This window comes from Buteo buteo, chromosome 3 (assembly GCF_964188355.1).
Source record: "Buteo buteo chromosome 3, bButBut1.hap1.1, whole genome shotgun sequence".
Taxonomy (NCBI): domain Eukaryota; kingdom Metazoa; phylum Chordata; class Aves; order Accipitriformes; family Accipitridae; genus Buteo; species Buteo buteo.
This window is the reverse complement of record NC_134173.1, coordinates 9225590-9249828: the sequence shown is the minus strand read 5'-3', so window position 1 is coordinate 9249828 and position 24239 is coordinate 9225590. Positions and strand designations below refer to the sequence as shown.

Below are 24239 nucleotides of genomic sequence, written 5' to 3'. Positions count from 1 at the left end.
ACCCTACCAAGAACAATACAAAATTCAACAGTATACTAGGAAAATAAAATAAAAGTTACAAAAACACAGACCAAAGCCTTCCTAAAGAATAGATTAAGACAAATCTGGCCACTCATTTTCTAAGTGCCTTATAAAAATTAAAGCAGTCTTGAACTCACCTCAACAAGTTGTTCTTTCTGCTCTGATAGCTTGCAAGTATATTCTGCTACAGCTTCAAGATTTCCTTCTACTCCTGTGATTTTTAATGCTTTGAGAACCATATGATCCATATGGTATTTTAGCAGATCTGCTGCCAAAGATGTTGCTGCACTGTGGACCTTGAGTAGCATTAAAAGAAGAGAGAGAGATAAACCTTGGAAGGAAAAAAAAAATCATCCAGTACCAAGTCGAATAAACTTAAGAGATTGATTTTTCCAAGAAGCAAAAAATTTACTGCCATGAAAGCTCATATACAGCCTGCATATTATCTGGGGCTTTAATTCTTCAATTACTATTCAAAGTACAAGATAAAATCCACTGCACTCCAAAAAAGCCCCCCCAAAAACAAACAAACCAACCCACCCAAAAAACAAAACCCCGCAACCAAATATGGAGAGAAACAAAAGAGCAGCTGGGTAAAATGATGACATGAAGTTATCACACTGCTGCTTTCTGATAATGTTACAGCTGGGAAAAAAAACAGGTGCATGAATTCATGAGGCACCAAGTTCAGCATAAGCATGGCACAATGGCCACTTCTCATGAAGAACACACATTAAACTGTGTGAATCAGACCAAAGCCACACAGCACCTGAGTTAATAATATATTAAAAATTAAGTTCCTATGAATACATTTAATTCTCAGTGATGCAAAGAAAAGCTTGAATACAATCAGCTTGTGACACAGCCTTAGAAAAGCACAAAGCATCTTTTCTGCAAGGAGACTGAAGCCAGAGATGGGTCTTGAGGAAGCCTCAAACACTCTGCCTGTACTCCCAACAAGCAAGGAGCTCCCCCTTGAAACACATCCCTAAATCCAGATACACTTTCAGACCTAGGGATCTGCTGAAATTGTGCTGTGAAGGACTCTGCCTGACAACAGCTGCTGCTAGTTCCCAGTGAGTAGTCATAGTAGGTTTACCTATGCCCTGTAATCAGCCCCATTTTAAAAACATCGGGAAAAACAAAATAGCAACCTCTTCAGAAACAGCAGAGCATTCTTATGCTCATAGGACTATTGTAAGTCTTGTAATATTACACTCACTTTGCTGGACTGCACTGAATATACAACAAACTTGGCTGTTCAAGAAGAAAGTTATTTTTCAAGTTCTTATGAATGCAACGAGCTTGAAATTGTGACATTGGTGGGCCTTGACTCTGTAGAGATGAGAATGTTTACTAGAACGGTATGTTGGGGTTTTTTATTCCACTGGACTCTACCTATTTTTACCCTCTTCCCCTGGCAGTAGTTCCTGTGCAGTCCAGAATTAAGGAGCTTGGGTTTGGGTTTTTTTTTTGTTTTTTAATTTCATGCAAGAAACCTGAATTGTTGCCTCAAAACCTGCTGCGACTGTTTTTTTGAAAAAAGAACAAAAAACTTTGACAACCTGTTATAAACTATTTATATAGTGTTGCTCGCATGCCATTAAAAATTAGCACAAACCACTAATCTCAGAAATGAAGTCAGCTCTGAAGAAAGGACATCTGCAAGGCTTGCAATGTTAGAGTAGGAACTGGCAATTCTCATTTATATATAGGCTACAGAGAGATTACCTTTTCATTAGAGATTCTTTTCATCCTGATCCAAAAAAGAAATTTACTTCTACTTAATGCTGCTTCTGATCGTTAGCAGGAAAATCATCTCAAGGAAGGAACATACCTTTTGTTTCTTCCATAAAGTGACAGAGATGGGAAATAACTACTTTTAACAAAGCTGTCTTGTGTTCTCAGCCACCCAGGCTCTCAAAACCATTTTAATTAGTCACAATACTTAAATTTCACCAGCAGAGATCCTGGTTGCTGACTGATAAACTGCAGCACCGAGAGTCAGACTGACAGGACAGTCCTCCTCAGCCACTTACAGAAGCATGGCTACTCTGGGATCAACCCAGTCACTACACAGAGAACAACAAAAATGACATAGTACTCTAGATTTACTTCTACAAGTAGCATGAATCCTGTGCATTTTAAAAAAGCTCTTACTAAGCAAGCTTTCATACTCTACAGGTCACCAAATCAAGTCATATAGAACTTAGGATTTGTTAGTTTAGAAATCTACACCCACTCACATTTGCTCCGCAATTTCTAAAACAGCGTGCTATGTTTTCACCTGCACTGCTTTTCATATGGAGCTGCATCACAGGGTATAGGTAACCCACTATTTTGTATTTTATGCCACCTCTGTTAGCTGGTTTACAGAAGGTAATTTTCTATTATTGTCACCTGACAATTTTTTAACTTAAGTGTGGTAAATGTGTAGTCTTTGTTGCATGACATTTTCATAAATAGAAACCTGTGGGTAGGACAACATGGTAAGATTTACATTTATGGAGCTGCAAGAAAATACAAGATATTAATGTCTTCTGCCATATACTATATTCCAGCCACCTTTGGCTTTATGATCCATACAATTACTTAGTCGCATACTATTTTGACTGGGAACCCTTCCTCCTCATTCAGCACACAGGAACAATGTTACTCGAAAAGGATGATCTTATAGTTAAAGCAGCTGAATGTCACTCCAGAAAAGCTCTGCTACTGACTTCCTACATAATGGTGACCAAAGAAAAAACTATTACGAAAAGTGCACAAATTATGTATCCTCCATTTCCTGGGAGCCCAACACACTACCTGACAGCAGAAGCGCAAAGCACTTAACTGCAACTGAAATGGATTCAAAGCACTGTTCAAATCTTCAGAACAGCTGCAGGAATTATAATCTAGAAGCCAAAATTTCTCATTTTGCCTCTATTAAAAAATATGCAGCGTGATTTTTTGAGCAGTCAAGGTTTTCCAGTCACAGTAGCTGAGAACTCAGTCTAAGCAAGTCCACTATACTTCTCTAACATCTTTACACTGCTCTGTAGCCTAGTATTGAAACCCTCACTGTCCTTGGTCTTCATTTCTTCATCTGTTTCAAGGAACAATAATATGAAGCAGTTGAAAAGATACCCGAATGCTTTGCAAATATTTTGGAAGCTGCCAGAAACCAGTAATTCTGTATTTGGCTCAAATCTGTGCAACAGACAAGGCAGCAATGCTACCCGTTAAGGGAGACGTAGGGGTGGCAGGGGAGGACCCTGATCAGCAAGTGCATCCCAGGTACCAAATGAGGCAGCTATCTCACATGTGTAAGCTGACACCCAGCATGCTTGCATTTAGGGAAAAAATGATTTACAACAGGCACATACGCAGCTGCCAACTGTCTAAAAAAATACCTGAGTACAAGGCACTGTCATAACACATTTCTGCTATAGAAATCAATAGAACAGGTTAAGTACAAACAAACAACAAATGTAATTACTCATTTAAGCACACACTACAAGAAAAAGTATTTAAAAGTGATGCATGCATCTCCAAAGAAAGTTTAGCCTTTACATCTGAAGTAATGATTATATACACAGTACTTATTTCCAAACACTTCTCTTGTTTTATTGTTGTCAGAGTTAGCAAAGAGCGTACGTATCCAACAGATTTCTCATCAGTTCTAAGTAAGGACACAGAATACAACTGCATGCTAGATCCCTGATATAATTCTGATTTAGCTACTCTTGTCTATAAACAGATACTAGCCTTTTGGGGTACAGGGTCCTATTTTACGACTTCACATACAAGTAAGAAATTCAAGCTTTTATTCAGTTTATGCTTGCTTAAACTAGACTTACCTCTCTTTTAAGTTCATTCATGCACTGGCATGTTTTTAAAATGGCTACTTCCAAGTCTTCCATGAGATCCTTTGTCTTCTGGTTTTGCTACAAGCCAAAGAAAGCAATCAACAAAACATTACACAAAAAACCCAGCAAAACCCAGGTTCACATCATGTGTCATTACTTCAAGTTGCTGTAGATGACAGCTTTTTCTTTCTAGATGTAATGTTTTCATTTACACATCTTGTTTATACTCTACTTGAAAATTCTTTTATAGAAACTTTTATCACCAAATCAAATCTAAAAATAATAGTGATGCAAGCTAATTGACTGTTTCTGTTCAAGAGGAATTTATTTCTAAACCTCACTGAACTTTTTTTCAGGAAAAGGGTTTTCTTAAGCCTTACAACTTCCAAAAATCTTCTGTCTAAACATCCTGAAGTAGAGCAACAGTTTAAGGCATTTTTAAATTTTTTTTTAAACGCCCTTTTAAAATGAAGTGGTACCTAAAGTGTTATACCAAATGTTCTACACTGAATTACAAAAAAGTTACTTAAAGCATTCTTGTAAGTCTTTAGATCATTGTTCAATTTAAACAAGTACAGTAGCTAACAACATTTTGTTGAGGTAGCTTCAAGACAGAGTTCCCACTTCTGCAAATAGCACCTATGTATGGAACAACCCAAATGTCAAGAGACATACACTGCGAGAAGAGTTAAGTAGCAGTAATTTTGCATTGTCCTCCAAAACCTACTGGAAACAGTTATCCCTAGGTGGGACTGTTAACATGGCCATAGCTGAGAAAAAATTAGCCCCTCAGAGTCTAAATTAACATAAACATACACACCCAAAATGTGTGTAGGTATAGACACACATACCCTCCATTTTATTTAAAGGAAAAAAAAAAACCACCCAAGCCAATATGATAATTTTCTCAGGTATTCTTATCCATTCTAAGTCTCAAAGCTACCTGTCCCTCAAATCTAATGCTTTCCTTTATGTAATGTTTGTAGAAGTGTAACATCACAAAATCACTTTTAACACAAGGAGCATAATGTTTTACACTCACTAGCATATCCTTTTTATTTCTTTTACTTATTGAATGTGCACATTTTTGCTCCTTCTATGTGCAACTTTTTTTTTTTTTTTTTTTTTTTAAAAAAACGTGAGTGAAGGAATTGCCTAGCCAAAATAAGATTACAGGAAAACCTAAAATGAGACAGTAGCTTGCGATCTTATGAGCTCGAACATACACAGGAAGGATTTCAGAAACATTTAAGATTCAATCAATAGCCTTAGATTATCTGTTGTGCTCCAGGTAGTTTTCATTAACATACAATAAGACAAAACAGAACAGATCAGTGATGTCAGTCTAATTTAGACTTGACCTAGGTTACAAGACACTTCTGTTTTAAAATACACTCTTCACTGAAGACTCAGTTACTCCGCTTGCTAAAAGGAAGTATGGCAAGTGCAAAGGGAGATAATTGGGTGCTCTAAGAGCTCTACACATCCCTCAATTCATGTATCCCCAAGGCATGATAATTTTTTTTTCAATCAACAATCCCGCTTGAATTACATTAAGTCCCTCAGAAAATATCCACCCTCCAATGAAGCTGCTTAGCTGAAACTAAAAAGCCACCTCCGTGAGCTGATACTATTTTATCTGCTTACTGCATCTTCAGTCACAGCTAGGCTGGGTTATTTATTAATGAAAATACTTAATGCATAAGCACACATGTGCACGCCCAAGTATTTTCACGGATCATATATATGCATAGTTCTGTACTAGGCTCTCATTTCTATCACTTGAAATGTAGCATATAAATTATTTAGAGGTGATCATTTTCCACCAGTAAGAGAGCTTAGAAATACCCAAGTGTACTGGTTTTGGCTAGGACAGAATTAATTTTCTTCATACTATCTGCTATGGTGCTATTTTGGAGTTGTGATAAAAACAGTGTTGGTAACACAGGTATGTGTTAGCTATTGCTGAGCAGTGCTTACACAGCCTTGCTTTCCAGGGCTAACCACCAACACCAAGCTAAACACAGTTTTAGTTTCTTATAGTTAGGGGATTCTATGCAATTAACATCCTATATGTGTCTTCTTTGTAATAACAAGTTTGTATTATCAGTAAGATTTATATGCTCTTTAGACAGCATTACTGCGTTAAGAACACCTGACTGCAGCATCTGATTCAAAGAGGAGAAAAGGAACAAAAATGCTCTCTCATTAAGTAATACACTCAGTTAAGTATCCTATACTAGTACACATCTGCCATATCTCAGAGGGTCGATAAGATTTCATGCTCTACGTTTCCCCAGGAACAAGAATGAAAAAACTAAGTCAGGATCAGAAACAGAAACTGCATTTTCCGTCTCTGCTTTTCCTCCTCCTTCTGCATATATCTTCTATGATCTTCAAGGAAGAAGACAAATGACGAGGGAGGCTTAATGTGCTTATTCTCTAAAAAGGAAAACTACCATCATTTAAATCTTGTAAAAAGGAAAAAATTGCCTGTAAGTCTTAGTGTGTCTTTACTCTCTCCTCTCTCCATAAGATCAAAAAAACAGTCCATTTATTAGAACTGCGATAGTTTCAACCTTATCAATAGTTTTAAGTGTTTTCAATATTCTGTTGAAAACAAGAAACAGACACTGTGGTCACTGCCATGGGACAACTGAAGTCTCTGAACTACTCAACCAAAAGACCTAACTGTTTAAGGCTGTGCAATGATACTTCCATTTGCCTTCTTGTTTCCGCTTACAGCTTCATTAAAATTAGTCTACTGCCACTAGTGGCCTAATTTAACCATCAAAGAATCAATGAAACGATACCACTGGGGCAGGGGGAAGACAGAATGTATTGAAGCTGCAGAAGCACAAAACAAACTCTGGCTTCCTTGATCAGCTCTCACTATGAGGAATAGACACAGTTCTTTCCTCCTAGACCAGAAGAAACACTGCATTAAAAATTTCTTGCCAAAGTAGAGGTGAAAAGATTTACTTTGCTAAAAAGCTCTTACAGCTTGCATCCACACTGAAACCAGCTGCTCTAGCTCCATTTTAGCCTGTTTAGACAGCTCCAAAATGTGTTCTCTGTGCTCATGACTGGTATAGGCAGAGTCTGTGAAGTCCTCCGTATGTTCCAGGATAACTTCCAGCATTGTCGAAAGGTTCTCTTTTGAGAGAAAATAAAGATTCTCACGAAGACCCTCCACCTTATTCTGAAAAAGAAGCATATCAGTTCCTTGAGAATTTATGTGGTTATACAGTTGTGACACAAATGCAGAAAGCAGCTGCATCATTTTGCATTTTATATTTCTTCTCAGTGCTTTTTTTTTATTATTCACTTATTTTCAGAGTAATCCAACAATTTGCTTGTACCCAGACCTCTGGTTTAGGGTTTGGGATTTTTTTTTTTTTTAATGTAGTACCATCAGCAAATTACTGGCCACTTATCAGAAGTAACAGCAAATACATTACTGTTCTACTGCCTACTGCTGTCAATAAAAAGTTCAGTGCAGCAAATTTCAGAAATTAATTGTGTATTCAGATTTGGTTTGATCTTTCCACATCCATATCATCTATTTGGAGTATTTTTCTAAAAGTTTGCATGTAGCAAATTGAATACTTTGAGGCACTTCCAAAAATTTCAACCAAATTCTAAAGAGGCAGGGGGAGTAAATAAAAATAATAAGAAAATCAAAGTGATAGGCTCCAAAGAAAGAAGGCATGGTTGTTCATTAACTCTTCTTAACTGACTATGAAATTTTGAAAAGCCTTTATCAGGAAAAATCAACTGAGCTACAAGATATGATTTCAATTCATAACATTTCCTTTGAATGACAGCTTGCTCTTTTAAATGTATGGATGAGTATTTTTGTGTACAGTTTTAAAAATATTACCAATTACAAAGCAAGAATTCTTCAACAACTATTTTAGTGAAGTTCTCATCAGTATCTTGATACTTAAGTTTATTCAAGGTATCACCTCAACAAAACATTAGAGTTCTTAATTCATTCTGATTCAGGAAGAGATGGCAAGTAGCAGAAGGTGTATTTTGGCAACGACAATGAAATTATAATCACCTCTTGTCAGATTCTCTAACATTTTGGGACAGTTCTTTAAGTTAACACTGCTGAAAAGATGCAGATGCACCATTTGGAATTTAATATTCTTTTTTTTCTTCAAAATTCTAGTTTTGAGGCAATTCATCAGGCTGTAGAAAACAATGCTATTTCTACTCTTACCTTGAATTCTTTGATGCCAGAATATATGCTGATGGGGACCATTTCATTTTCTCCGTTTGGTCTAGAGTCAGTTACAATTTCTATTACCTGTTCCAAAGCTAATCTCATCCGATGAAAAACTCCGTCTTTGTTTATACGAGCAGATTCACAGTCTGGATGCCTCAGACAAGTCTTTTTAAAGAAAGCAAAGTAAGTATTATGAAAGGGTACACATGCAGTAGAGCAAAATGAATGCTTCCTGCTCAGGCAAGTCTAAACAATGTGTTAGAATATGATAAATTCTTTCTGATAAACTGCTATTGTGTTAAGTAGAATTCGTAACGTTACTCAGAATATAAAGATTTTCCTGTACTCATTCTTTACTCTTACACCCTTCTTTAGCATGAAGTTTAAAGTGGGTCTGAGAAAGAAGAGTCAGCTATTCTGCCAGATGTCATACTCTATGATTTATCCAAGTTGTGCAAGAGCTCTCATACTTACTCACCTTTGAAGCAGTTAGGAGCATCATGGTGCACTTCTCAAGAACAGCCCTAGATGCTGCCATTCTAGCCTTTTTCTTCTCATCCTTCAAATCCTAAACACCAAAAGAAAAACTGACCTGAATATTACACAGTATCTAAAATGTTAACTGCTTGTGAAACTGGAAAAAGGAAACACTCTTGCAGATGGATGAGCTGTGAGAAAGCCTCTTTCTGTCTGACAACTGCTATTTTCAGCCAAACTCATGATCTAGAACTTGCTTTTCAGACAGATTTTAATTTATGCATTTATTCTCAGCTCTATTCAATTCAGATTTCAAAGAAGGAAGATCTCATAGATACAGAGCATGTTATGTAAACTGTCACTAATTTTGCTATCTTTATCATATAACATTATTCATAAAACAGAAAAATGAGGGGAAAAGAATAGCTGACAAAAATATTTTCTGAAATGGGGGGAGGGTAAGGCAGGGACAGAAAACACTAGCTTTTCATTGTACTGCAGTGAAGGAAATGTAAAATAAATCTCTTGTCTAGTTAAGTGTTATATTTACTACATACCAGTAATAAAGTTTTAACAGGCTAAAAAAGCAATTCCTCTGAAGAAAGGCACTGAGTACGGAAACTTTTCAAGAACTCTCCAAGGAGAGGGATATACCTGCAAAACTGAATTATATCCCCAGAAAAGTCCTTCAAAAGGGAAGAATTTAGAGTCCAAATTGGGATGGGGGGAAGAGGGGGGAAAGATGGCAAGACATGAATCCCTCAACATGTAACACAGTCTAACAAGAGGAAGAATTTACACAGCTACAACCAAGATCATCTCAATGCTCGCAAAGATAGCTGAGTGCTATTTCAGTGTTAAACAGGCAACTGAATGGGAGCAGCTGAAAAGCGAACAGTTTACAGGATGGAATTAATCCTAATTTACCCTAGATTACAAAAAAAAAACCAACCAACAAACCCCAGATAAATCACAGCAGCAGTCTGTTTTGACATTTTTATTAAAAAAAAAAAATCTTGTCTAGCAACTACAGAAAATCTTTAGTATCAAAATCGCATTTTAAAAAAAAAAAAAACAACAAAAAAAACCCCTCAAACCAGCTCATTTCTGAAATTCTGACATTACATTCTGATAATTTTGACCACACTCAAGAGTTTCCAGCATACTTATTATAACTAAGGAAAAATACCTCGAGGTATGTTCCCTCCCAATAAAATTAACAATGTCACATAGCAGCCTACACACTGTAAAGTGAGCATATCAAGAAAGTCTTGACAATTTAGAAAGCAGTAATGAAACACTCCTTCCAAAAGAGTGACGTAGGCAAGGAGGGGAGAGCCAAAGACCAGTTAACACTGAAACCCAAAAATAGTTGGAAAAAATATCACTTACTAGTAATGCACCTTTCTCCTTCCAAGGAACAACTGCTATGAATATTTCAGGGAAAAATAAAGAGAGTTCATTTCCAAGCAAGTATTTCCTTTAACTATATGTAGCTTTTCCAGAACTGATTCTTTGATACTGAGCATGTACTTAGTAGACTCAGAACACGTCAACAGTAAAAGGAGATGCATGAGGTTGGCCAATTGTTTATACAAATTCAATTCTGAATTTTGCTGGCTATTAGGGACTCTGTATATCTGTACGAGACCCTGGTTCAGTTCTGAATGGAGGATTTGATTGCCAAGGGGAAGCAACTAGAGCTCACAGCAGAAGCTTAAGCCTCAGCAAACCTTTTATTTACATGGAAATAGCAGCAAAAAGCTTCCTGCATGAATGAAAGACTTTGAAATAGTAGCTACATGTGAGAAGCAAAAATCTATTACCTCAACATAAGAAGGTTTTGATCTAAACCTAGAAAAATATTCCATAATAATAATGATAATTAAAAAACCCACCAAGCAAATGCTTTATTAGGATCTAAAGATTTCATGTTTGGAGTTTTCTAAAATAATTACTCAGCTTTCAAATCCCTTCACTATGTGCAAACATCAAATGTTTCTGTCAAGTAACAACAGAAATTCTCTACCAGAGTAACAAGCCAGAAAAGTTAGAGCCAAAAGACAGTGATTGAAACCAAAGGACATCTCAAATAACATGCACCCAGGCTTCTGGAAGATATGCAGATCAAACAACAAACACAGTGATATTTCTCAGGCTGAGCTTTAAAATCAAAAGATGTCCTTTGGGTGGAGCAAGGAGAACAAGTTAGGTATCAGAGACAGGACACCAGCAATTGTTTTGTTTTGATATAGTTAATCATCCCAGAAGAACCCAAATCTTCCAGTGAATCAGATGAAAATGATACCTTACAACATCTCTCACAGTTTTTTATTAATACTTACATTTTGCCGATCTCCAGTTAAATGGGCAAACTCTACCATTTCATTTCCAAACTGGCTGAATATTTGTACAAACTCCTGGAAACTACTGACTTTTTCTAGTTGTTCCATTGTTGCAAGAACCTACAAGATAAGGGAAAATACTGTAGTTTATCCAGATGCTAAACAGAAAACATTATTACTAAACTAGGAATATTATTATTTGCAGACACTTCTAAATCATGTTGTTTAAAATGTATATATTTTGTTACTATTTGAGCATTCATAACTCAACAGCTGGATATCAAGTCTAAATTAATAATCATGCTTCATTCAAAATGAGTCATTTGTTATCAACCCTCAAAAAACATTTTCCTCGCTCTTCCTAGTATCAAGAGTAACAGTATTACAGGATTCAGTTTCCAGATTTAGGAAAAATGTTACCATCATATTAAATTTAAAAACGTAAGTACTTGAAATTAATATACAAATTATATCCTTATGTTGCAACTCTCAATTTCAAAGTTCAATTTCAGATGCATAACTTTCAAAGTCTAAAACCACAGTTGCACAGTCAAGACAGGTGTTCTAAAGGCTGCGTGCATTAAAAAAAAAAAGAAAGAAAAAAACAGCATTCCACAAAACAAAAAAGTTAGAATTGAATTAATACGTAGTTTTATACTTTCCATAATAACTTACTCTAACTCTGAAGATTTTTATTAGCTCTATATAAAACAAAGAACTAAATGAACCCAAGCTGTATCAAGCTTTTACTTTTACTCAAGATACATAAAAGCATGCGAAATTAGCATTTTTTAAAACATTCAGCAAAATTTATCATATAGCTTATAAATTACTGAAGCTATCCTGCTGAAGTCACTACAATATTGTTTATTACAGAGATTAACATTAGGTTTTTTCAGGTTAGATGTATAGTTGCTAATCCCAAAGTGATCTTTCAAATCCATTAAATGACTTCAGAAGGGAAGACAGTCAAAGCAGTTATTTATTGTGTTTCAGACTGGAGGTAAGATACTGCATGAAAATTTAACAAACTGTACTTGAAAGGGAGAAACTTCAACATATTTTTCCTTTCCTATGCCAAAAGCATCTTCCCCCCAACTAAAAAAGCAGTCTACATACCTGATTATGACAAACAACCCCTTTCCTACAACCCAGGCAAAACCTCCTAAAAGCACCCGTTCTTTTGTAATAGAGCACCTGCTCAACCTCAGAGTTATAATCTATGTATATCAAGTGTTTCACTAAATCCTGTGAGTACTCTGGAACCGCCATTGCTTTATCATGCAATATTAGACTGCAGTATCTGCCAGAGTATCTTATGTTATGCAGCCAGTTCCGCAAAGGCTGCAGAAACAGGAACTTCCATAATTCAGGTGTTGATGCATGAGCACGGCTAGGGTATAAAGGACTTGGAAGGAAGCTGCACAAAGATGGAGATGTGAAAAAGCAGTATGAGAGTGGAAGAAACAGAGAACCACACGACTGGGAAAACGAGAATGTAGAAAAGTGAATGTGGAGAAAGGAGAAAACATACAAGTTAAGGTCTAACTTTCTCTTTTAAGAATGGATAAAAAAATAATAGTAATTATGCTCAATCGTTCTTGGTTTAAGCAAGTGTAGTACTTCATGAGTATGGTCTTGCTTGCAAGCAACTCTGTTACAGTTACCCTAGAGCAAGTGTTGCTGTCATGACAAATCTCTTGTCAAATAAAAACTTCAGTGAAAGCACATGCATTTCCATTACAGCTAACAATTCTGGACATTCCTGGCAGAGCTGACATTCCAAGAAACTACATACAGGGAGAAACTGTATGGACAGCTCTAAATTTGTCTAAAACTTATTCAAGAAGTTGTTAAAATGCAAAATACCTGCGATGTCTTCATAATTTTTCATTTTAAACTTTCTTCAACATGAAGCACACAGTAAAAGGTATTTTTAAATACAAGGTTAAAAATATGTATCAAAAAAGGCTTTAAGTGCCTATTAATATCTAAATTAGAACATAGTATTACACAGCTACTGCTGCACTATGAATGTCACCTTTCAGACAGCGGTCATAGGCTAACATCACTTCAGGGCACATCCATATTTTGATCCAATCCGCACAGGGCAGCAATACCCCCCAGTCTGTCACTTCTCTCTTCACTGTTCTGGCACTCCTAACCTCACTAATGACAGTAAGCGGAGCAAGACTTTAAGCTCACTGATGCAGTGACTAAGTCTGATGGACAGTAAAACAAATTTTGTAAGGTAGGAAAGATGTGGGCAGGGACTTCAGAAATGCACACAATCTAAAAACACAAGGACAGTATATATGGTGCAGAGGATGGAGAAACAGGAACAGACAGGATCATTGGGATCATCAACCAGAGGTTGGGTTCTGGAGCAGATCACCATTCCAGAAGATCTCAATCACTTCATCAGTCTATGAGATTGGATGTCCAACCACTAAGCTGGATTTTTTTTCTGTCCTTTGGCCTTGGTTGACTTAACTACTCTTGATTCATATGAGGAAGATGATGATGAAAATGAAAATGAAGGCGTCCAGAAAGAGGCAGCAAGAAAACTGGCACTAAAATTTTAATACTAGCATTCAGCCTGGAACAGTGACCCACTTTAAGAAGTCAGCATCTGCTCCAGTTGGCAGTACTCATGATCCTGTTCCTGCCTTTCCATCCTCTACACCGTATTATACTACACTGTCTCTGAGTATTTGTGTGCACTTCTTAAGTCCCTGCCCACATCACCCCTCTACCACAGTATTTCTTACAGGAAGAACTGCTTTGCTATCCATCATACCAGTGTCTTGACACACTTTTCAGGAGTGTACTCTGTAAATATCAGGGTATGCCTGTATGAGACACCATCATTTGTTTAATTTGGTCCTAGAGATGTGAATTGCTCTACTGGTTTCATAAACAGAAGCAGACATTCTCAAACACATGTAGATTATGCGTAGAAAGAATGCAGTAAAACCCAAAAGACCACAAAGATACGGCAAGCAGTATCAGACACACTTACGCTGGAATATGAGACTTCATTTTAAATACCTTGAAAATAAGTTTTGCACCTATGCTTACTATATTCATATCACTGTATATATGACAGTGGTTTCATATATATGAAAGACTATCATAAACCATGCCCTGCTGCTGAAAGGATAATACCCCTCCTTATCCCTTCATGATACAAACACTTGCACAGTTGCTTTGTAGCCAAATCTGTGTTAACACCAGCCACTTCTGGAAAAGTAAATTAATTCAGATCACTGCATGCCTGCAGATGCCAGCAGAAGAAAAGCTCACAAAAGGCAGCAAATGGTATTAAATGCACCTTTTGGGTCTCCAGTGCAAGAAGAGACCAAAGCTGCAGGTAAATTCAGCAAATTAATATTGATAAAACAGCTGCCACCTTCACCAACCATTAAGAGAAGAAAAGAGCACTAAGACTGCTGTGCTGCTAAGTCTAAAACCAGACTGAAGCAGGTATTACGGTAGTTTTTGAATCCTGGACTCAACTAAGTGTCTTGGATCTAGAAGCTGCAAAATAGAGAAGAGCATGTCTGGAAAGCAAACTGAGAGAAAGGAAGAGAGATAGCATGAGGAGTCAAAAGAGGAAAGAGGGGCACTGCTCTGGGTTACAAGTTGAAAATTAATGGAAAAACCCAGGCCTTATCAGGCTCTCATTTTTCAAACATGAGGTTTTTCTATTTTTGTTTTAGCACATCAGGGGAGAAAAAAAAGGAAGAATATCCTACAGGCAAGACAGTGCAGTACATGAAATAGATTACATGTGAGGTTAAATGGGCCTTCATACATTATTTAAATCAACCAAGTAGTTTCAAGCTAAGTTTCAAGACATAAGTTAAACTGCACAAAAAACTTTAAATCTGTAAAACTCGCTTCACTGGCACAGACTTTTATCAGCATTCCTCACAGCTTTTTGCCTTAGATACATTCATAATGCTCTGCTTGTACAAACATCCTGTGCTTAGCAAGTAGAAGCTTTTATTGGCCATTTTACTGACAGACACACTTTCCACCTCACAGCAAACTTAAATAAGAAGTATCTTCTCCAGTATACTAAGACAATAGTGCAATACAGGTCACAAAAATGTAGAAAGTCACTGAAAATTGTTATTTGATTCCTCTTGACTTACAGCTATCCCCTTTCAGGTATCTGATAGCTGAACACGTGCAAGACATTCATTTTTACCTCTTTATTTTGCACTTCCCCTACAGATACAATGAAAATACCACTTCATTTACCACCACTCTTTTGCATTGACTGTGGGTGTCAGTTAAACAAAAGAAAAAAGAAGCTAAAAATACCTTGTTTCTGGAAGTTATAATTTGCTTAATAACAATTCTGTCTGCTAACACCAGCACCTTTGTGACAGAAGAAAGCAACAACCTTGCAGCTTTTACCACACCCGTTTTGTCAGTAAAGATTGTTATGTGGCTATCAGATTCTGGATGATCCAAGCTTGCCACGTCCGTAAGCTGTGCAATTGTTTCACCTAGAGGGAAGAAAGAAATAATTAACATTTCATACTTAGAAGAAAGATACTGGGCCATTAAACATTCTTAACTTTTACCTTTGATGGATAGAGCAACAGTTTCAGAGCTACCTACTTTTTATTCCACTTCACTTCCTTCTACTGACTGTTGGTGGCACCCTCTCCATATTTAAATTTGGACTATTATTCAATACTGCCTCATTCTTCCATGTGTAACATACACTGATTTTCCTACAGTAGTCTATAGATATTTGAGGTGGAGGGGGTGGAGCTGGGGAGTGTGAAGGGAGAAAACATTCATCGGAGGTATTTTGCCAATTTTAATAGCAAAAGTCAAATCAGTGTCGACGCAGCATCAACGCACTGAAGGAATGAAATGCAAAGGAAGAACTACAAATTCCCCTCCACTTCCCAAACTTCAGTTAGTATTCCTATAATTTATGGATTTCCTATTCCTGTAGGAGTCTTCAGGCATGAAGAATAAAGACATTCCAAACAGTAATTTTATAACTTATAGGACTGAAGCATTATAATGAGACTACTGCACTTATGTTCAAAGGAGGGCCACCAAACAGTATGTTGTCAGACACAGGAGAGAAAAAAAGGCAAAGAAGCACTGATTTTCAGTTCATAAGCATCTCTTTATTCAACTAGCATTTTATATAGCAATAGTTAAATAAGACTATTTGACCACTTATTTTTTATGTGGTTAAAAATTCTACAATCCAATGCAGCCAGTGGATCTCCTTGTCTGAGAAAAAAAATCACAGGCCCCTATCCAATTAAATCTTCTGGAGTACCCTAGATAATAGCTCAATAGAGGAAAGGCATAGAGCAGTTTCCTATTCCACAACCACAGGACGACTGCAGGGAGACTGAAGTCAGGCAAGCTCCGAGACATGGTTTCTGTTGGCATGCAAGACAAGATGATCAACCCACATCTAACCTGCAGATCATCCTTGAAGATAAAATCTAGAACATTTGATCGAGTCCCCTATGACTCATCTTCAAAACCTCAACTAAGGTAATTCACCTAAGCAGACAAGATACTCCAAAAGCCTGATAAAGCCAGAGGTCCCATATGAGGAAGCTGAAGGTGTATTATTACTCTGGAAATAACACACACAAATACTGTGAAACATGGAAGGCCTGACAGTCCTTCAAACTACAGAGCTCCACACTTCATAGTGTTTATGTATAGATTTCTCTCCTCTGACAATTGTAATCCCTTGAGCTCCTAAGTTGCCTGAAGAGGTATTGCACTATGGCAAAGAATGCCCAGTACTTTTGCTTGGACGAGGCCAGGTCATAAAAGCCATGCTACAAAAAATCAGAAGGTCTCTCTAGTGTAAGTATGCAAATATGATAAACAGACTATGTTCTGACATGGTGAGTTCCACAGCTGAAGGGCCTGAAAATTAATAGAAGCAGGAAGAATTATAAAAGTACAGCTATTATCCAAACAGTGAGGGCAGCCAGATGTCCTACAGCTTCACTGTCAGTGTAAGTCTCCAGTCAGGCATGGAGATCATTTAACAGCAAAACAGATTGGCCATTGCCTTCTCCACAGTCAAACTGATTTCAGTTCAGGCCAGTCTCCAGTTGGAACTGTTCAACTTTGTCAGCAGATTAACCCCCATCTCTTCCTTTGACCTCAAAATACATGTGACAACATAAAATGCTGTAGAAACACAGAGAGAACAATTACAATAGATGTAAAGTGCTTTTGGTAACCAAGGAAGAATGCACAACATGGTGATCCCATTTCTTATGCTGTGGGATTCACCTTCTTGAAGATGATTATCAAGCCTTAAGTGAAGCATCTAGTCAAAGAGTAATTGGAGAACACGGAAAGAGCTGCAACATCTGCCTGTCAAAAGCTCCAGACAAGCCCTAGAAACGTGAGATTTTTGACAAGAGAACAAAGGCTTCCTTCTCTGCCTGCAGATCTGCAACTACAGAACAGGAATGGTGCCCTGGGAGTAAGCTATGAGGAACAAGACCTCTTAGGGTAAAAAGACTGATCTAGGGACTACTGCAGCCACCCGGGCATACACAAGTCCATGGGACACACCTGAGAGCATCAAAGGAGCAGTTCAGTGTCACTATATTTCTGCTATGATGTCTGAAAGATTGTGACAATTGGGACAGATTTCCAGTGATAGAAAGGCAACTGTCACACCCATCTTCAAGAAGAGTAATAAGAAAACTTCAGGCAATTAAGGGCTAGTCAGCCTCATGTCAGTCTCCAGGAGTATTATTGAAATCATCTTGGAAGCCTTTACCACATGAAGCAGAGAAAGGCAATCGGGAAGAGCCACCACAGACCAACAAGGGTGAATAGTCCCTTATCGACCTGAATGCCTTCTATAATGAGATGACACTGGCTCTAGAAAAGGAAGTAATGGATGCTGTGTATCTCAACTTTAGCAAGGCCTCCAACATGATCTCCCATAGTGTCCTTATAACTAAATCAGAAGATATGAGCTGGGTAAGTGAACAATAAGGTGGGTAGAAAATGGACCTGACTGTTGGGCTTGGCGATGGTGATAAGTGGTACAAAGTCCAACAGCAGTCAGTTACCAGTGGTGTCCCTCAGGGACTGATACAAGGCATCAAAAGTGTTCCCTGGATGATGAACCAGCACTTTTAGCAAGTGTGTGAACAATGCCAAACTGGGGGAGTGTCTGATACACTGCAGGACAGGGCTGCTGGACAGAGGGACAGGCCAGAAAGGTGATCTGACAGGAAGTTTGTGAAGTCCAACAAAGGCAGTAATACCAAGTCCTGCGTCTGGGCCAGGATAACACCACGCAGCAGTACAGGCTGGGACCAGCTGCCTACAGAGACCCTTTGCGGGGAAAGCCATGGGGGTCCTGGTGGACAAAGAGTTGAACCGGAGGCAGCAATGACGGCCAGCTGCATGCTGGGCTGTTAGCAGGAATGTAACCAGCAGGCTGCAGAAATGATTCTTCCCTTCTGGTTGGCACTTGTGAGACAGCATCTGGAGTACCATGTCCAGTTCTGGGCTCCCCAGTACAAGGGACAACACTGACATAGTGGAGCATGTGACATAAGAGGGGAGGTTGAAGGAAGCGGGTTTCTTCCATCTTAAGGAGATAAGGCCAATGGCAGAGTTTACTGCAGTCTACAACTACCTACCTGATGGGCGGATATGGAGAAGACAGAGATAGACTGCTCCCAGAGGTGCGTGATAGGGCAAAAAGCAACAGACAAGATGTAAGAAAATACTTCTGCCACTGTAAGGGTGGTCAAACACTGTAAGAGGCATAAAAGAAATTGCACAGCCTCAATTCTTGAGTTAAACGTCCCTTCCAAGCTAAGTTATTCTGTGATTCTATTTATCCATTTTAAATTTTTTGTTTTCCTTCTTAATTTAGTCCTTCTCCGTACTAAAAGACAAGGCAAAAAACAGGAGAGCGCTATTTATTGCTTCCATTTTAGTCCATGTCTTCCTTTAGGGCTATGCAGTCAACTGGCAGAGAACACTGAAAATGTTATGACACTAACTCATTCTTGACATGTGTTTTCTCTTTTAAATTAACCAGTCTTGCCTAGTTTCGGAGGAAAAAAAAAAAAAGAACAAATCACAGATGGGTATCTAAAAATGTGCTTCTTTGAGTTACATTCCACTACTATACTGTCACTGTAAACACTGACACAGTGCAAGACTAATGTTAGGCAAAATCTGCTACATGACCCTTTGCAGCATTTTATGATTCTATTTTGAGTCAATCAAATTACAAGGTTTATTACAAGGAAATAGTCATAACAAGTCTGAAACACTTCAGATCACTGATTATACCCTTCACAAGAGACAGATACAACATCTGTCATCCTTCAAAGCCTCTGCAGGATATGCAATTGATTTAAAGACCCCCTACTTCCCTTAGCAACTGAGACGCTTAATGTTCTAAATCCTTTTGTGTTGCAATCACATCTTCTACATCTAACGAAGTGTCCCTTTAATTTTTGAGGCACAATCTAATTTATTGGGTAAAAAGAAGTATGAACAGCTCTACAACATCCTCTGTCCTAAACAGCAAGGGCTTTCTGCTGCCATCAGAACATGGGCTTCTTTTCTACAAGTCAATACGCTCGGCTATAATTGGCCAGGAGATTTTATTGGCTTGCTTGGGAACACAAAAGTTGTTCAAAATAGCATTTGATCAACTGTGTTCAGAGACTGAATTCAGAGGACAGTTATCCATAAGATTTTATCTGCACAAAGGACTGCCTTACCTTGTCCAACACTTAACAGCCCACAGAGATACTGGCACAAAAAAACCCCATCAAACAAAAAACCAGCAGCAAACATGTTTGATACACTGAATTTCCCATGTAAGTCTTCAGTTAGATCTCAAATGGATAGCTAAGAGAGAATAACTGACCCATGCCAAGGTAAATGTGAGGCTTGACAGAAGAGTAAACAGTCTGTATCTTCACTCCTGTAGATTGAGGCACATTACTGCGTAACAGGAAATAAATCTTACAATGTAAAAAAAGTATAGCCATTTGGTGAGAGAAAACACTGCAGACTATTTTTAGATTCTGATCTCCTCCTGGATACACTGATAGGGAGGAAAAAGCACTTGGCTACAGCATAACTGGCAAGTCAAGAAATAGAGACCCAGACTGCACTGCTCCTCTAGCAGCTGAGATTATCGACATAAACTTTGGCAATTTTGGCTTGTCAGCATTTTACTTGGATCTCTGAAGAGAAAACACATGCTTCACATAACAAATGGAATGTTTTCAAATTAGGACCTTTCTGTTTGCTGCCAAGTTTACTGGAGCAACCATGAATTTTCAGTCTGAAGTTTATCTAGAATAGTCCTTCAAATCACAAAAACAATCATTCATCACCAGCATGTTTCTAGATATTGCAACTCATTGTTGCGGGATTTTCAGAGAATTTCTTCAGTACCACGCCTAATTTCTAAGATTGCTTTTTTTTAAAAAAAAAAAAAAAAATAAAAAAAAAAATCACACATATAGAATGAACTGCATCCCCAAAATCTGAGGCCAGCACAGTGATTCAGCAAGAAATACACCAGCTAGGACAGCAAAAGGCAAGTTTCTCAGGCTTCTGAAGTTATTTAAAAGATAAAAACCAAAACCCCACCCACAAGTCCACTGTTTAACTTAACAGATCAATTTTAAGTACAGTAACCCATGTCTTGGAGTAGAGTACTACTCCTTTCTGCAGTCATCAAGACATTAGTGTTGAAGGGTCACTTATTTGCCTCCCCATCCGGAAGCTCAAGATTGTCTCCCTAAAGCCGGAGTAAGCAGAGCCTGTCACACCTATAGGTACTTCCACCTGCTTAAACAAGGAATTTCCCATGATCTGAAGGTATTTGAAAGAAAAAACAAAAACCCACCACCACTAACAACAAAAGGAACATTCTTCTAGGTACTGTCTTCCTGAAGGCTGTACTGCAGATGTAAGAATATACACTTACTAAGAGCCACTGAAATATCATGCAAGGAATAGTACTGAATATCTAGAAAAGTAGTTCCTAGCATGACACTGACATTCTCTTACAGTATCAGAGAATGTAACCCACTGTTCGCCTAGACAGAGACTTCTGGGGAGAGGAGGGTGACAGCAGGCAACTTAATTATCTATACTTCACATTCAATACACACACAGAGCAAGTTTGCAACAAAAGTTGAATCCAGCAAAAAGGCAAGTATGATATAATCTTCATGCTACTGAGGGGAGTCATCAGATGACTGATATGAGTCATTTACTGAGTCCTGATGAAATATGGGTTGACACTGACCTTCATTCAGACATTCAGATTTAGAACGCAGTAACCTCAATAACGTAACACTCAAATTACTTTAAATACTCTACTGTTTTAGCTTGAGAGCAGTAAACTCTGAAGTTGTATTCTCAACACTCTGCTCTTTGTCTGTAGTAACATCATAAAACAAAGAGCAGTCAGGTAATTCCTTGTGGCAAAAGATCCTCTAAAAATCAAAGCCAACACACAATTCCATTCCCTGTCCATAATATGACAGCAATTTAAGTAAGTGACAAAATCGGGTAACAGATCAGGCCTTGAATGAACCAGCAGAAGAGGGTTAAGCAGTTAAATAAAGTTCTTACATTATTCCTGACACTAAAAATAGTGTGCCAAGAATGGCACAAGCACAATTTCATGAGTAACTACATACCTGCTCTCCTTGCCTCAATGCAAGCAACACTCATTTCCTCTTTCAGTTCATGATTTTCATTGGCTATAGCTTCACCTACTGTTACAAATCTTCCAACTGCCAGGTTAACTGCTTGGCCCACTCGCTGAATTGCTTGCAGAGTCTTGTCTGAACGCTTTGGTTTATCCTTATGATTAATAAGAGTAGTTATCTGTGAACAAGAAGAGTTAATTATTAGAACTGTATGCAAGAAGACATTTTAACTTCAGTATTAGAGGCAAGTTTTGAACTGAACTCAGTAACAGATTTTTACCATACTTCACTAATAAAATTTAATGTTGAGTCATGAGGTGTCATTTAACTTCTCAGAGAATTAAAAAAAAAAAGTATTTGGAGTATAATTAAGTTTGCTCATCTGCTGTGATCTCAGCTTATCTCACATCTCAAATGAACTGAGGGATTCTCCCCCCCCCGCCCCCATTTGCAGTATTAAAATAAGCTGCCCAAGGTCACTTAACAGGCTTTCACACTACAGACACAGTAAAAGTTGAGGAATCCAATAGTAGACATATCAACATTGGCTTGGGTTTGCCAGTATTGGAAATCTACAAAGTTTTTGTACTGCCAGGTAACTAAACGCACTCATCAACTAGGATTTGGGAGCTTTGGCTCTTTTTACTGAAATAAGCCTCTATAAATGACATTTTACCCAATTGATTAAGGCCTGCTTTAATAAAGAACGAGCAGTGGCGCAGACTTTACACAAAAAGAAGAACTGTTTGTCTTTTAGAAATATTCTGAAGTATTCAAGCCCTCCCCCCATTAAATTATCCACTGTACTCATAACTTAAACATCCTCAATTACACGTTTTCTAGAATTTAGAAAAAGGTTGCCATTTAGATGCAAGGTATCAGTAAAACGATTTGTGAGGACATTCATATTCTGAACTCCACACCCTGTATCAGCTTTTCTGCCCGGTACTACATTGCGCTATACATTCCTTCTTGGATCACACCGACCAGAGATCGGCTGCATGAAGGCTGCAGGAAACTGAAGATTTGCCCAACACACCAAACATGAGGAAACAAAGAGATCCCTCTCCCACCCAAAGAGAAAGGCAGGACTGCAGAAGTAGCTTCTCGACCAAGGCATTAAGTAAACATGAGAACAGTATGCAATCCTGCCACTCAGAATTAATTAATTACAAACTGCATTACAAACAGTATAGGAGTTTTACATTTTTGGTATGATAACCATTTTCTAGTGAGATGCAGGACAGAAATTGAACTCTGTAGTTTTAAACATCCTAAACCAGCATAAAAGCCATCATTGCTGCCAAGAAAGACGGTCCTGCCTGTCCTTGCCTCCCTCTCTCATTTTTGCAATGAATTTATCTGATGTGGGTTAAACCTGAGTTGTGGAGAAGGTGATGTTTGTTATTTTAGCTTTCCTCATAATCAGTTGCCCAGTCCAGGTCGTTGCATAGCTGTATGAATACTTTTGGTGGCAAAAGGGAAAAGGTACAGACTGGAGAGAGAAAGATGGGGAGAAGTGCTCCTTTCAGCAGCAGCGTGGTTTAAAAAGCCCACAGAACTGCATTGTAAGACACATCCCCAAGAGCTCAAAGATGTCTGCTGAGAGAATCTCAGAATTACACAAATTACTGACGTGTTTGAACACCTCAGCTGTATCAGCTTAACCATGGATGTCTTTGCCTGTTCTTCAAAAAAACACAAATCATCATTCACTCATACATTCTCCTACCAGTCAAGCCTACAGCAGAGCACAGAAGCTGTTCCTGTAACGCTCATGTTGGATCCAAGGACAGAGCAGGAAGCAGTGTAGGAACTGTTCTGCTTTGTAATTTGATCAATGCCCAGGCTTACCCTTCAGATATCACCATTCAGAAAAAAAACAGTGGTGTTTTTTAACACCTTACTGGGGCTGGTTTTGAATGCCAGGAGCTGGTTTAGTCAAATTTGCAGTATTAAACTCTCTGCAATGGAAAATTTCATTAATTCATAGAGCACTTTGAAGGAAAAAAAAAAGCCAGAAAAAGTTAAGAACTACCCCAATAAACAGTGCTGTCCTATCAAAGGACTGCTATGGGAACAGAAGATTATTTTGTCCTGGTACAAAACATCACTACAGAAATGCATCATCTGCCCACTGCCTTCTTATATATGCCCTACTTCTCCAATTTGTACTTAAGCCACAAGCTCTAAAGGAATGCCACTTTCTAGAATTCATACAACAAATCTGTCCCTGTAAGAGTCCCCTAGTTCACCAAACTTCAGCCCCAAAGCCTATGAACCCCTGATGCCCATCCAGTGAAATATCATCTTACAATGAAAACAGGTAATAGAGTATACTAAACAAAAATCTGAACACCTTCAGGTTCATTCTAGAGGAGGAATGACATTCCCCAAAACACACAATTACCATCACTTCAGTGGAAATTCAGATTAGTATCAAATGGATATTAAAAACAGCTGCACTACACAGCTCTCCTGAATTCCTGCACTGTAGATGCTTTATGTATACCAAACTAGCAAATACCTGAGAGCAGCTGATCTAACAATCCCAGCTGGTGAATTCTTGACT

At 38.1% G+C, this 24239-nt stretch overlaps 1 protein-coding gene across 1 annotated transcript in view; it reads right to left on the bottom strand.

Moving 5' to 3' along the window:
- CTNNAL1 (catenin alpha like 1) overlaps positions 1-24239 on the bottom strand; it is a 62115-nt gene that overhangs the window by 20739 nt on the left and 17137 nt on the right. The window contains exons 2-9 of the mRNA XM_075022770.1: positions 21656-21845; positions 15261-15448; positions 10929-11048; positions 8585-8674; positions 8101-8271; positions 6874-7074; positions 3864-3950; positions 159-317 (exon numbers count right to left, since the gene is read on the bottom strand). Coding sequence (XP_074878871.1) covers positions 159-317; positions 3864-3950; positions 6874-7074; positions 8101-8271; positions 8585-8674; positions 10929-11048; positions 15261-15448; positions 21656-21845 — 1206 coding nt within the window. The remainder of the gene's footprint in view (positions 1-158; positions 318-3863; positions 3951-6873; positions 7075-8100; positions 8272-8584; positions 8675-10928; positions 11049-15260; positions 15449-21655; positions 21846-24239) is intronic.